The sequence below is a fragment of the Thamnophis elegans genome, chromosome 9 (assembly GCF_009769535.1).
Source record: "Thamnophis elegans isolate rThaEle1 chromosome 9, rThaEle1.pri, whole genome shotgun sequence".
NCBI classification, from domain to species: domain Eukaryota; kingdom Metazoa; phylum Chordata; class Lepidosauria; order Squamata; family Colubridae; genus Thamnophis; species Thamnophis elegans.
This window is the reverse complement of record NC_045549.1, coordinates 57460657-57475980: the sequence shown is the minus strand read 5'-3', so window position 1 is coordinate 57475980 and position 15324 is coordinate 57460657. Positions and strand designations below refer to the sequence as shown.

The window sequence follows — 15324 nt, the reverse complement described above, 5'->3', positions numbered from 1 at the left end:
CTATGGGGTGTTTAGATCTGGCCCACAGGGCCTTCCTGGAAACAACAAATGACTGGCCCATGGTGCCTCTACCAGCAAAAACGGAGCTGGCGAGGCCCTCGCAAGCTCCATTTTCACTGGCAGAGGATTGCAGGAGACCATCATAGCCAAAAACGGAGCCCAGGAGACCATTTTTGCTGGCAGATTGCTTGGGCCACAGGTGCCCCTGACACAAGTGATGTCAAGCTGGCTATGCTCACCCTGGCCAAGCTTTCCCTGCCCCCCGAGGTCAAAAACAACCCTAATGCAGCCCTCAATGAAATTGAGTTTAACACCCCTGCAATAGAGTGTTCTTGGGAAGGACGAAAGGCAAGGAATGCATGCCAAGAATACAGAATGCCAGTGATGTCACCAAGATCGTTCCAGCTAGCCAGGTGAAGCAAGCAGATACTTCTAATGGGCATTACCCATGTAGGCAGATGCTGGAGGCAGACGATCTCTTGAGTGATAATGGCAAAGCTTCAATAGCACATAGAAGGCAATAGTAAAACATTGCTATATTTAATCAAGAAAACCACATGGAAAGGCAAGATAAAATCACTGAATGATGAATCCCTCAGGATAGATGGCACTCAATATGCTACTGAAAAAGATGTGAAAATCTTTTGAAGTACTGATGATATTTATGTTATGACTAGGTTAAATTCAGGACACCTAGTTTCCAATGATGCCATCAGATAAAGTGTAAGGTCTTGCCTCTCCAATCTTCCCAAGAAAGCAGGACTCTTGAAACTGTGGTTGTTCCAAAAGGAGCTTTTATTGAAAGGTTTGTGTTAACAAGAGATCTAGGCAAGAACCGAAGCTTCTCAACTTAAAACCAGCTTATAAAGCAATGCTAACCAAACCCCTTCCACACTACATCATTGCAGGGAAACATAAACTATAGACATTGATACAGTAATGCAAGAAACAGAAACTTCATAGAGAGATTAGCACAGTAATGCAGGAAACAGAAATAGAAGCTTCATATACAGATGACTCCATTCCACCCCTTTCCTCCCACCAAAATGCCAGCGTCCCTGTAGAAATATCTGGGACCTGACATGCTCCTCCCCCATAGAAAAATGGGAAGTCCACCTAAAAAAAAACAGAGAAGGAGAGACAAAGGAAACAAATCAACGAGGTTTGTCAGGGTACAAGTGATGAAATATATGTACTAATCTGGGGCATGTGTATGTTTTTTGTGAAACCATTCATTGTGTGAGAAGGGGAAGTGTTTCCAAGCCACTAGGTTCTGAGTGGTCCCGTGGAATTTCTTAGAGTCAAGAATTTCCTGAATCTCAAAATGTTGTTCACCCTCTACCATAATTGGGGGTGGAACAGGGGTAGTAGCCGGATGAAGATCAGAGGTGACTTCAGGCTTCAATAAGTTACAATGGAAAGCATGGGAGTTGTAATTCCACCATGACAAGGTTAATGATACGAACTATGGGGAAAGGCCCAATTAAGATCCAACATTTTAGACTGCTGCAAAGATTTTAGAAACTTGGTGGAAAAGTAAACTTTGTCCCCCACTTTATAAGGTTTGGGTTCTGTTTGTTTCTTGTCTGCTTGTGCTTTATAGGCAGCCTTAGCTTCATTCAAGGGTTTGCGGACCACCGGCCAAATGGATTGCAAATGACTGATCCACTGTTTCAAGAAGGGTATATCTGGTTCATGTGAGGGTATAGCATTAAATTCTTGTCCTGTGGCCACTCTGAAAGGGGTAAAACCTGTGCTAGCATGAAGGGCATTAGTATAGGCTACTTCTGCAGTAGTTCGGTCCAGTTGTCCTGCTTGTAATTAATAAAACAATGCAAGTACTGTTCCAGAACCGAGTTCATTCATTCCATAGCCCCGTTTGTCTGTGTATGGTGACTAGAACTAAATCTCAAGTACAGTAGAACCTGTGGTCACAACCATAATTTGTTTCATAACTTTGGTCGCAACCCAATTTGGTCATGACCTGAACCTAACCAAAATTAATGCAGCAGCCACATGATGTCGCTGTTGTTTGGTACTTACAAAAAAAATGGTGCGGAAGAGGAAATCGTCCATGGCCATGTTTGATCATCACCCGAGTATGTGTTCATGACCAGATTCAAAAAATTTGTGAATTTTTTTGGTGGGAACCAGATTTGGTCGTGGTCAGGAGCATTCCAGAACTTGGACCTGAATTGTAACCCTCTGTCCAGAATAATACATTGTGGGGGCCCATGCAAGTGGTAAATATGGACCAAAAACAGTTTAGCCAAGGCTTTAGCCATAGGGATCTTTTGGCATGGGATGAAATGAGAAAAATGTTTTGAGAAAAGATCTGTGACAACCCAGATCACAATGTTACCAGAACTCTTGGGCAATTTAACAAAGAAATCCATGGAGATCTCTCTCCATGGTGCTGAAAGGTTGGCCACCGGCTGCAGTAGACCGGGGAGTTTCCCCTGCCTGCATTTAGCGGCAGCACAAATGGGGCACCTTGCTACATAACTTTGTATGTCATTTTTTTAATGAGGGCCACCAGAATTACAGTTTCAGTAACTGTAATGTTTTTACAAAACCAAAGTGACCAGCTAATTTGGTCTCAGCAAAGGCTGAGGACTATGCAAGCTTGCATAGTCCTCAGCCTTTCCCTAATTGGGACATACATCTTATTTCCCACCCAAGCTAACCCCTCTTTTATTATGCAAGTTTGTTTATTGGCACTAAACTGTTTCTAAGGCTTTTTTGAAATCTGTGGTAGTGACATTGTCTAAGGTGGAGGCATCATTCTTCGCCTGAGAACATGTGACGACCTTAGCTGCTAATTGGGAGGTTGGAACCATGGGCTTAATTACTTCTGTATTGACACTGTTGTATTGCGGTAGTTTGGACAAGGCATCTGTCAAAAGTGAAATTAAAGCTTGGAAGTACTATGCCCCCTAGATTTGTTTTGGAGATATTTTGGTTGGGGTTTTGAGTGCTTCTAAGTTCTTGTGGTTGGTCCATACTTCGAAAGGTATTTTACTTCCTTCCAACAAATGTCTCCCAGTTAGCTGCAAAAGCCTTTTTTTTTCACATTTTGCCCATCTCTGTTCAGTTTCAGTTATCTTCCTAGAGGTGAATTCACACAGTTTAATTTGCCTTCCTCGTTCTCTTGGAGTAAAACAGCACTGACTGCCACATCACTGGCATTGGCCTGGATTATAAATGGTTTCTCTGAGTCTGAGTGTTTTAATACATGTTCAGCCGAAAACAGTTTTTCAGTTTTTCAAATGCCACTTGGAATTCCATTCAGTGGTTGGCGAGGTTTCGGTTTATCTACCCCTTTGGTTTTTAACAGATTTGTAATCGGCAACACTATTTGGGCAAAAGAGGGGATAAACTGCCTATAAAAGTTAGTGAACCCTAGGAAGCTCTGCAATTGTTTGCAAGTACGGGGGGGTACTTAAGGACTGCTCTGACTTTTGTGGGGTCCATTTCTACCCCCTGGTGAGAGATTCTGTACCCTAGGTAATCTATCTTATCTTGGTGAAAATCACATTTGGCAAAAAACTTAGCTGCCCTTAATTTCTTCAAAACCTCCTGCACCAATTTAACATGTTGAGTCTTAGTTTCAGTATAAATCAATATATCATCAAGATAAACCAAAACTCCCTTATACAAGTGCTCATGCAGCACCTCATTAACTAGCTGCATTAAAATGACTCCTCTTGGAGTCCAAATGGCAAAACCTTGAACTCAAAACATCCCAACAGACAATTAAACACTGTTTTCTGTTCGTCCCCTTATCAGATCCTGATCTGGTAATAAGCCTCCTGCAAGTCTAGTTTAGAAAAAAGCATCCCCTTTGCCAGATGGGCCAGCATGTCCTTCATTAAGAATAGGAGATAAAGATTTTCCTTGCAAAAACATTTAAATTCTTATAATCCACACTTAAAATGTATGAGCCGTCCTCCTGGAACAGGAGGGGTCAGCCACCTTAGGTCTCACCAATTCTATGAACCCATACTTGAGATTTTTGTCTATGAATTGCTGCAATTCATCCAGTTACTGGGGAGTCATTATGTAAAGTTTTGGCTTAGGTAGTTTGGTCCCCGGTAAAATCTCGATGTCACGATCTGTAGACCTGCGGGCCGGGGGGGGGGTTCATCTGAGGCCACTTCGTTAAAAATATCCATCAAATCCCAGTATTCCCTGGGGATGCCCAGTAAGGGTCCATTCGCCACAACTGCAGCTACCTCCTCACTCTGCAGTATTTCAGTCTGGTGGGGTTCTTCGTTCCAAATTAATTCATCATTAGGGAATTGGAGGGTCCCCTCTGTCCAGTCCACCCTTGGGTTCCACTTCTTTAACCAGGTTAGCCCCAAAACTAGGGCCAAATCCATCCCTGGTGTCACAATGAAAGCAATGGTTTCAGAGTGATTTACCATCGTTAATTCGAGTGGTTCAGTGGCAAACATGGCCAGGGCACCCCCTGCAATAGACCCATCGTTGGCAGAAGGAGACTGAGGTTTTAAGTGGCCTTAGTTGAATGCCCAGTTCCACAACCAGAGTTGGGCTTATTAGGTTTCTCGTGCACCCCAAATTTAGCAATGCCTTAAGTCTCACTTCTCCCCCAGTTACTGGAATTAACAGTTCTATACGGGTTGTAAAGGGTTCGACAACCCCACTCACCAAAGGGTCTTCATAGTTGCTCTGAGACTGACCCTCCACCGGAAGGGGTCAGAGTTCCTCACAACATAATTGATTCCAGGGGGAACTCAATGACTGAATGGGTCTTCGTGGCGATATCTTTGGAACACAATGGTGGCTTTGAGGGTTTCCCTCTGACCTGCTTCTCCCTTTCGCGTGGACATTGTCACATGGCACTCACTTGCACGGTGACCTTCCTACCCGCAATGGAAGCAAGCGGCTGAGCATGGCGAGACAGAGCAAGGTTTAGTTTCTTCCCTTCTCCCTTCCTGCGGGGTTCTTTTCCAGAAGCGGTTCGCACGGTACTGGTTTCGAGCTTGGATTATTTCCACTTCCTCAGCCAAGAGACACTCGCTGTGCAGGAAGACTGGGGCTCCAGGGGCAATGCAGGCATTGTACAGGTCATTATTTACACCATCTTTGAACCAGTACACGAGTATTTCCTCTGGCCAATCTACGTGGCAAGTCAGATCACAAAACTCTACAATGTATTCAATGACTGGACTACATGCAGTCTCTAGCCTTGCAGTTGGCTAAGGGGTCCTCAAATCTCCATCTCAGGGCTGTCATGAAACAGTTGAATTTGTGGAGCTCTGTTGCATCTGCATTATGAAGGTTCACCATCCAACTGCAGCTGATCCTTCCAGAGCCAGGGTGACAACCCTGACTTTGGCACCTTCTGTAGGGAGGTCCCTCCCATACTCCTGCATGTAGGTCAGTATGTGTGCAAGGAAAAATCCAGTTGCTGGGGATTCCCGTTGAATTTGACGCCAAGAGGAGCCGCCTTCCATTCTATGGGTGGAAGCCTCCTCTTGAATCGCAAGCCTTGCTTGCCATTGAGATGTCTCCTGAGTGGATCTTCCATGGTGGAAATGGGTTCATCAGCAGCCCCCGCAGTTTCAGCCATTGCCCTTTCGTTCATTGGTAGTTCCCTTTTGTACTCCTAACTGCCCTGCAGCACAAGCCTGGGCATCCTGGATCTGCATGCCATGGATGGCCTCCTTCATGAGGTTCAGGAGTTAGTTAGGCCAGTCTGGGGCTCCTTCCAGTTCATCATAGTTCATAAAGGTCTCCCATCTCCTGCTACTAACAAGGTTGTTGGTTCCCACGGATGAGGGTGACATCTTTGGTTCCGCCACCCCAGCCTTTCATCTTCCCAACACCAATGGACCGCCTCGGCTTGGCAGCGGTGCTTGAGGCAATGTTCTCCTTGACCCAAGCATTGAAGGCCTCAATTGAGATTTTTTAGGGTGGGCTTCTTCCCCAGTCTTGATACTGCAGTGGTTCCAAAATGAGTTTTTATTGGAAGGTTTGTGATAACAAGAGATCTAGCAAGAACTGAAGCTTCTCACTTAAAACCAGCTATTTAAAGCAATGCTAACCAACCACCACCACCCCCACACAGACACTACATCATTGCAGGTAAACAGAAACTTCATATAGAGATTAGCACAGTAATGCAGGAAACAGAAACTTCATATACAGATCACTCCATTCCTTCCCCCTTCCTCCCACCAAAATGCCAGCGTCCCTGTAAAAATATCTGGGACCTGTCATAAAGACAGTTTTCCTGGATGGAAAAAGCTGCAAAGACAAGATTACAATGGGAATGTGGAATGAATATGCTCAACACAGTGAAAGATGAAACCAATAGACAACAAACTGACAGATTAGGCATCAGGGAATTGAAATGGACTGGAACTGGATGCTTGCAGAGAGACTATCTTGTTTTATATGGAAAAAAGGAACCTTTCAACTAACTAACTAAGAAGGTCTGTAAAGACAATAATTGAATACAATATAATCAATGACTGAATAACATAATTCAACTTTGCAGGTAACCTTTTACTATAATGATTATCTGAGTTTATACTTCAATTACGTAGGTTACAGAAGATAAGGCTGATGAATTTTAAAATCAAATTACATCTGAAACTGACAGAATGTGCAAGCAAAATGTGATTGGAAACAGAAATAACAAAGTTGAAAATACAGAGGAAAATGTCAGATTACATGGCTCAAGGGACTAAAATGAAGCACAAGAACGACATGCAGTTCTTCTAATCCAATTATTTCTTTATTGCTCATAGAATCTTTCAACAATATCATACATATATACATAGATATCACGGGGTAGAATTTAAAGAAATCAAACTGATAAAGGGAGATATTACAGTAAAAATGTAACCGCAGGTTGATTATAAACTCAACTGCTGAAGTGCAAATTCCAAGTCAAGTTAAAGCAAAATAACACCACCAAAGAACAAAGCCAGTTTTCATAATTCAACCCAGCAGTTTTAAAGAAAAGGCAAAGCCTAGAAAGGCAAAGACCTCAGGAAAGAATTTAACAGTTTCAGAGACTTTTTAGAAAAGACAAAAAGCTCTATTACAACATCTAGGATGGAAACAGATATACAAAAAATAATCTTCTTAAAGATCTCTGAACTCAGGAGCATAAATTGGTATGGTATAGGATGCCAAAGTAAGTTCAGAAAATATCGAATATAGAAATATACTAATTCTATAGAATAGAGATGTCCAGATCCAAGGTATCTTAGAACAGGAGTGTCAAACTAAAGGCACACAATGTGATTAGATCTGGCCCATAGGTTTCCACCCTGGAAACAGTGGAGCATTGGCGTGCAGCGCCTCGGCCTAGACCGACCTGGTGCTGATTCTGGCAGCGGTTATCCAGGCCAGAAAGCAGTGAGGCTTAAATCCATAGGGCCAGAGCTGGCAGGGGGCTGCCCCTGCCCCACCCCCTAGGCACGCACACAGTAAAAGGCGAGCATGCGGGGCCTGCCATCCCCGGGGGCCAGCCTGCCCCATAGGCTCACTGCATTCTGAGTGCCTCCCTTTCATCAAGGACACCAGGGTTTACCGCCTCCTGTGCGCAAGCCCCAGCCTGCCCTCACAGCCCCCCAGGGGGCGAGACCAAGGCAGCAGGGCGGTCTCTCACCAGTGAGAGGCTACTCTGCCACCCCCTAAGCATGCTCACAGGAGGCTGTGAGCACATGCAGGCCCTGGCGTCCCTCCAGGGAGCTGCATTGGTCATATCTAAAACTGACCATGTTCAGGCTCGGATGGCCGCCACAAGTTGTAGATCAGTGCTCGGTCAGCCTGGGCCGGGTCAAGGTGATGCAAACCAGTCCTTTACTGTTTCCAGGGTGACTCCACAGTCCAAAGGGAGATTGCCAGTACTGTTGGTAGCCATGCAGCTGGCAGTCGCAGCTTTCCAATGTAGGCCCTGGGGCGGTCGCAGTGAAAGGGAAGCCTCACAGACTACAAGACCAGGTTCAGAAACAGACAAGGGGAAGGGGAGAGACTGGCAGCACTTCCCTTTCACTGGGACAGCCCCTCTCCCCATTGGAAGCTCATGCCCGGCGCCTGCGGGCTCCCGCATCCTTTAAACCTGCCAGGCAGGAGTTCCACTGGCAAAGCTGGTCCAGGTTTCCCGATTTACAGGCAGAGGAAAGGCTGCCGGAGCCTCGATCCTGTCCTCTGAGGCGGCACCCACAGATGGGGCTTGGCCAGAGGTATCCACAGGCAAGGCTGCGAACCATCGCATCTGGAGGGTGCCACAGGGCAGAGGTGAGTTTGGGGTGACTTGGAGGGGCTGTGCTTGAGTGGGTAATTTGGAGACTGTAGCCTGGGCATCTGGTGAGGGAGCCTCTGGCCACATGCAGAGCACCCCTTGGTTGCTTTGCCAGGGTCAGGGTTTGCAGCCGAGAAGCCTGGCTGTGGCTTTCCAATGCAGGGGGGCTCCCAGTGAAAGGAAACCCTCTCAGAGTGTGAGACCAGGACAACTAGTGGGTCATGGAGGCATGGCACTGATTTATTCTACAACCTGGTGGCGGACATCCAGGCCTGAACTGTTAGCCTTAGATTGGACTCAAGAGGCTACTCTGCCACCCCCTAAGCATGCTCACAGGAAGCGGTGAGCACTTGCAGGCCCTGCCGTCCCTGGGGACCGTCTTGCCCCGCGGGTTAACTATATTCTGAGTGCTCCTCTTTCTTCCAGGTCACATGTGCTCGCTGTCTGCTGTGTGCATGCCCGCGGGGGGGACGGGACACCAAGGCAGTGGGGTTGGTCTCTCGCTGGCTTCAGGGCGACCGCATGGGTCAGATCTAAGGCTGCCATATTCTGCCCCGAATGGCCACACCAAGTTGTAGATCAGGCCTTGCAGTCCCCTTTCACTGGGACCGCACCGCCCTTGCATGGGAAAGCCATGACCGGCCGCAGCAATGCCAATCGCTCCCCCTGGCCTCATACTTTTCTGAGTGTGGAGGAAGATTCAGACAGCATGAAAAGTGTTTGACAAGGCTTTGAGGCAGCGAAATCCCTTGCTTCAAGTCTCCCATTGGTTTGCAAACCCCTGCACTGTTGCAGTCTCGGTGCAAAGAGCATTTCCAAGCCGACAAGACTTTGGGGCAGTGAAATCGCCTTGCTTGAAGCCTTCTATCGGCTTGTAAATGCTCTTCGTGCCATTTACAGGTTGGAACAGCATGGAACGTGTTTTCAAGCTGATGGGAGGCTTTAAGCAAGGCGATTTCACTGCCCCAAAATTTTATCTTGCAAACGCATTTCAAACGGCTCTGGTACAAGCCAACAGAGGCCTAAACTACTGTAGTGTGAAATCAGCAGCGCATGATCTCACGCTACTGATTTCCTATGAGCTTGCTCTGCAGTCCTACACAAACTGCAGGACATTGCTTGTGCGCAGATGAAGAGGATACCTGGGGAGGGGGTGCCGAACAGTACTGCACGAACTGCAAAGGGGAAGAGAGGTGAAAAGGGGAAGCCACCTCAGCCGATGGACAGGCAGCAATAGACAGGGACTTCCCATTTTGACCTCTCCCCACTGCTGTTGCCTCTGCACTTGGATTCCAGTCTAAAACTGAATGGGCAGTTCGTCTCCCCCCAGCACTGTTTGACACCCCACCAAGCATGCTCCCCAGCTGCGCACAAGTCCTGATGCTCAGCTTCCCCCCACCCCCCCCCAGGCTTTGCCGCTCACCCTGGATCACCCCTCCCAGCCTTGTCTGGCCAATCACAGGTGCCCCTCGATGTCACAGGCCAGGGCGAGTTCACCATGCTAATCAAGTGTGATTTTAAAACTGGACCAAGAAACATCAATAACATTACTCTGCTAGCTGAAAATCTACATTTGCAAGCTGAAAGTCAAAGAACACAGTAAAAAACTGTGACTAAGATTAAATGTAAAGACCAAACTAATGACAACAGGTACGTATTGCAAGCAGCTTTTGATGAACAATGAAAATACTGAAGAGGGATAGAAAGAGTATTGACACTTTTGAACTTTGAAGATGGGGAAATACTTTGGATAGCCAAGAAAACAAGCAAATGAACAAATCAATCCAGTTTTCCTTCAAGGCATGAATGGCCAGGCTCCAATTTAGACACAATGCAAAAACTTAGCTCTCTTAAGACTATAATGCAGGGGGAAATGGAAGGGGGAAAAGGATGACCAGCAGCAAGGTGAATACATACATTTATAGAAGCAATGAAAAACAAGGACCAAGTTGAGGACAGATCATCTCAAAAATGTACGTGGCCATTAAGTATTGATGATGACTTGATGGCATGTAATTAACAGTTTAACAAAGTAATTTTACCATAACATTTTAAATCAGTAGTCCAGTAGTTCAGGACAGTGGAATAAATTCTTATTTTTAAAGTTTTACATATCATAAAAGCAAACAATTCTTAGCACAAGATTCAGAAACCTGATGCAATCTAGATAAGTTGGATTTGGCTGAAAATTTGGGGACTTATATGGATGGTCCTTGCTTAAGGACTACTTGTTCAGCAACCATTCAATTTTGCATTAGTGCTGAGCAAGTGGTAACTTATGACTGGTCCTCGAAGTTCCTATCATTGCAGCATCCCTGCAGCCGTGTCATCAAGAATGCCAGAATTGTCATTGGTAAGCAGCACAATGGCATGATATGACAGCAATTCCAATCCCACTTGGCATCATTAACTGAGGACCTCTTGCAATCAGTATATCCAGTGTGGTCAAGTTGGAGGCATTTATATTCATGGAAGAAAATATCCAGCTGTTGAAATTGTACATTCCTTTTGTTCTCAGATAGTTGTAACTTAAACAAGTTAATTAAAAAGCAGGTAGTCCTCAACTTACAATAGTTCATTTAGTGACAATTCAAAATTACAACATCACTGAAAAAGGGACTTCTGTGTTTTCCATATTTACAACTGTTGTAGCATCCCATGGTCACATGACCAAAATTCAAATGCTTGACATCTAGTTCATATTTATGATGGTTGCAATGTTCCAGTATCATGTTATCACCTTTTGTGATCTTCTGACAAGTAAAGGCAATGGGGAACCTAGATTCACTTAACAACCATTCTACTAACTTAACTGCAGTGATTCGGTTACCGTATTTTTCAGAGTATAAGACGCTCTGAAGTATAAGACGCACCTAGCTTTTGGGGAGGAAAACAAGAGGAAAAAATCTGCCTCTGCCTCCCAGCAATTTACCTCCTTGCAGCAAACAGCACAGACAATATACAATGTTCGTGCTTTTACAGAGTATAAGACGCTCCGAAGTATAAGACGCACCTAGCTTTTGGGGAGGAAAACAAGAGGAAAAAATCTGCCTCTGCCTCCCAGCAATTTACCTACTTGCAGCAAACAGCACAGACAATATACAATGTTTGTGCTTTTACATTTCAGACTATACTTGTACAAATGCTGTTAAAATTGATGTGGCTTTCTGGAAGTATATGTTATTCACTGCTATTTAAAAGAAGATACAAGAGCACTGGGCCTCTTCAGATCAAGCATTTATTTTAAAAAATCTTCATTTTGTTAAGTTGTCTAGAACAATAATAAAACAGTCTTTTTAAAAAAAAAGTCTAATAATTTGAACATTCTATAGGAATTTATAATTATTGACTTACCTCCTTGCAGTAAACAGCAAACAGCCTGTTTCAGTTTCAGCACAGCCTGATTTGCACAAGAAAAAAAAATCTGCCTCCCACCAATTTTCCTCTTTGCAGCAAACAGCCTTTTCACTTTCAATTTCAGATCAATTACCATAGTCTATGGCCGCCTCCACAAGCCCCATTTTCCCCATTTGCTGCAAGGAGGTAAATTGCTGGGAGGCAGAGGCCAAAGGGTGGGGGCTGGCAGGTAGGCAGGGCTACATTCAGTGTATAAGACACACCCAAATTTTCACCCTCATTTAGGGGGGGAATGTATCTTATACTCCAAAAAATATGGTAAATCTGTGGCAAGAAAGGTCATAAAATGGTGCATAATTCACTTAACAACTCTCTCAGCAACAGAAATTTCGGGCTCAATTGTTATTGTAAGTCAAGGACTGCCTGTAATGTGGCTGCACTGAAGGTACATAATCCATAGTATACTTGCACTGTAACAAAGCTATACTTCTCCAACCCTTGGAATGCTTCTCCCCTGGTATCCCCTAACAACATGCAGAACTAGAGAGGAAGGATTTTAGCTTCAAGATATGATAGGATGTAATTCAATGAATGTTGCCTACAGGTATGAGAACATTTCTAACAGGAACAGTAAACAGTAAAATCAGAAGAGAAGATAGGTCTTACTGGGGTAATACAGAAAGCTGCCATGGCAAACAATTTTTTAGAAAACAACATCATCTCTTAATTTCTATTATCAGTTCTTAAGTTTCTGCTAAAGTCTAATGAGTAATCTAAATATGGAGATTTATATGACAATTGAATAGTAACCTTTTTCATACTTGTAATTTCAGCCACTCCAATGCCCAATTAACTCTCACTGCTAACTAGCCTCTCATCCAGAAACTGTTTTGAAATTCTTTCATGTAAAAAGGAGTCCATATGAGATCATTTGCAACTTTCAGTTCTGGTGAGGTGGCTATATACATTTGATAAATAAATTTACCAACTATTTTTTTCTTTTCCTTTCCCAATGTTAGAAGAGTCCCAATGCTTTTTAATGAACATATGTGCGGGAAGCATGCTCAGATCATCAAAAAGGATGATTTATGTTTATTTATTGGCTGGGCCTATCTTATTTCTCTTTTCCTGTTCCTCTGCTTTCTGAGACCAAGATACCATAGCCAGGACTCCTGCCTGTCAATGGACCTGGCCCTTGAAGGATGCCTATCCTGGCTCTCTTTCCCCTTTTGTAAAATAATAATTTTATACAATCTGAACATGCAATATCATAACTCATGAAACTAATACAGGAGTTCTGCCACACTGGTTACAATATTAAGGAAAATACAACATGCAAGGTCTTAATATTTAATTGTTTAATTTTGTTCAATGTATCTAGTGCTTTGCATTTTTCTATATAAATTAAGGGTATGTATAGTTTAAAAAATATTCTGATAAATTGATTTGGACTTTATGCAACTACAATCACAGCCCTTCTAGTCACTAAGGCAGCCCCTCTTTTCTCTGATTTCCACTTGAGTAGGAGGGAAAAGGAAGAAAATCCACTTTAAATTGACAGGGATATGAAAAAAAAGAGGGGCTGACTTCATGAAGCATAAGGGGGGAGGGCTGTACTTGCAATCCAACGCACTTATTCTGGATCTTTTATTAATTAGGCACACACCCAAATTAAATATATCTCACAGTAATTATAACCACTGAACTATCCTTTGTTTTTCGTGCTATTTAGAACAGCTGCCCTCCACCATTCCTACTCTGGATTTCATGGCAGGAGCCCTAAAGGCAACCTGGCTGTTGGATATTCTTAGATCTCTTGACTTATACGCTACCGCGGCTTCTCCACGCCCTCCTAGATCGGCACAAACATTTCTTCCCCAATTACACAGAAATTACAAAGCCATAAAGTGGTTTCCCACGCAAGCTTTAAATTAAGCAAATATAAAAAAAACTAGAATACATTACATCTATGTTTCGAATGATGACAGATTTTCCATTGGTATATAAGAAATTGTTGCCTTTCGGATCTCCGCCAATGATTTTGGAGACCCCCCTTTCGACCTGCGGGAGGCTGGCAAACACTGTTTCTACGAGAGAGAAGGGGACAGACACAGGGTTAGCCTCTGCGGAGGAAAGAGGGAGGCGTCGGGCCCCAAATGTAACCTGTTGCTTGACTCAGCCATGGAAGCGGCAAGCGGCTCCAGCCAGCCCTCTTCTCCTCCTTCCAGATCAAGAAACCCGCCTCGGCCCGGCGATGCGCGAGTGGCTGGGAAGGTTTCCCCGGCCAGACGGCGGATTCCGGAATGATCGGAGCTACATTTTTCCGGATCGGAGGTGGAATCGTATCCCTACACCACCACCCCGCCTCTCCTCTCCCATTCAGCTTCGCTTCCCGGGCCCCTCCCAAGAGAGGCCCGCCATCTCATTTTATCGAAGGGGAAGCGCAGGGAGCCTCGGATCGGCAGTAACGGGACCAGCCGGGACGCCGCTCTTCCTCCTCTGCCTTCTCCCCTGGTCATGGAAGGCAGAACCAGGTTCCCGCAGTCCCCGGCCTATCTAACAGCCTCTCCCGCGAACGGGAACGGGAATGCCGCCACTCACTCAGCTGGTAGGGCATCGTGGCTGCCTGTCGCTGCTGCGGGGGCTTCAAGGGCGACGAGTCCGCGGCGGGAGCAAAGGCAAGGGAAAGCAAGGAAGGGCTTGGCCAGTCCCCTCTCCTCTTCCACCTCCTCCTCCAGTGGCGTTGGGGCTGGGAGGGAGCGACGTCAACTCCCGGCTGCGCAAAGCAGGAAGCGCAGCTCACCCAGCTCTCGTTTATCTCCCGGCTTTGACCATATATAGTCAACTCTGTTCGCGCGACGGACGGACGGGCGGAGGAAGAACGGCGACCGCGCCGTGTGGCGTGGCTGGAAGGGCTCGGCCCGAAAGCGCCGCCGGGAGGGAGAAGTCGCTCGGATCCTGGCGCTGCGTCTTCTTCCTCCGCGGCTCGACGCAGCGGGAGAGGGTTGGGTTGTGGGGAGCTCCGGGCCTCAAGTGTTCGTCTTTCCCGCCTGGAGGCGGCGGCTGCCCGGAATGGCAGAAAGGAAGGAACCGGCGAGTTATTCCTACGCTTCCCGCAGCGAGTCTGCATGGATTCGGACTGCCAACAATCCAGCTATTCCCTCACTGCCCTCTGGCGGTCGCCCACATTTGCCCCACCTTTTTTTCCGTTTCAAAAGCCGAGTAAAGGGTTTGTGGGGTACTGAAACCGGAGGAATTAGAATCCGGGCGAGAGCAAGGTAGATGCCGGCAATTAGCCTTTCGGGAGAGATGCCGGGTTAGAAGTGTCATCCTGTTCCTGATTAGCAGAGTTAAATGTCAACGTTTCAGGAAAACCCATCAGGCACTCTCTTCAGTATGGAAGGCTGTGAATTGGGAGAGTATTTGACAAAACACTAACAAAGCATTAAATACTGGTCCAAAAAGAGCCAGGCACAGAGAACACGTTGAAGTGGGAGGGAGCGACTGACAGTAACCAACCTCCATTCTTGGGCTCCAAGGAAATGTAACGTGATCTGCAAATTAATTTATTTATTTATTTATTTAAAATATTTATATAGCTGCCCATTTTCTAACCAACTCTGGATGGTTCCCAATCTAAAGTTACTGTCAGAAGTAGCCCTGTTACTCAAAGGTGATTGGCC

The 15324-nt window shown here is 45.5% G+C and overlaps 1 protein-coding gene across 2 annotated transcripts in view; it reads right to left on the bottom strand.

Moving 5' to 3' along the window:
* WDR1 (WD repeat domain 1) overlaps window positions 1–14424 on the bottom strand; it is a 48306-nt gene extending 33882 nt beyond the window's left edge. The window contains exons 1-2 of one of the 2 annotated variants that reach the window (XM_032223870.1): window positions 14243–14424; window positions 13607–13728 (exon numbers count right to left, since the gene is read on the bottom strand). In XM_032223870.1, coding sequence (XP_032079761.1) covers window positions 13607–13728; window positions 14243–14258 — 138 coding nt within the window. In that variant the 5' untranslated portion in view covers window positions 14259–14424. The remainder of the gene's footprint in view (window positions 1–13606; window positions 13729–14242) is intronic. The other variant, XM_032223869.1, reaches the window with a different exon arrangement.
* Between the last annotated feature and the right edge of the window lie 900 nt (window positions 14425–15324).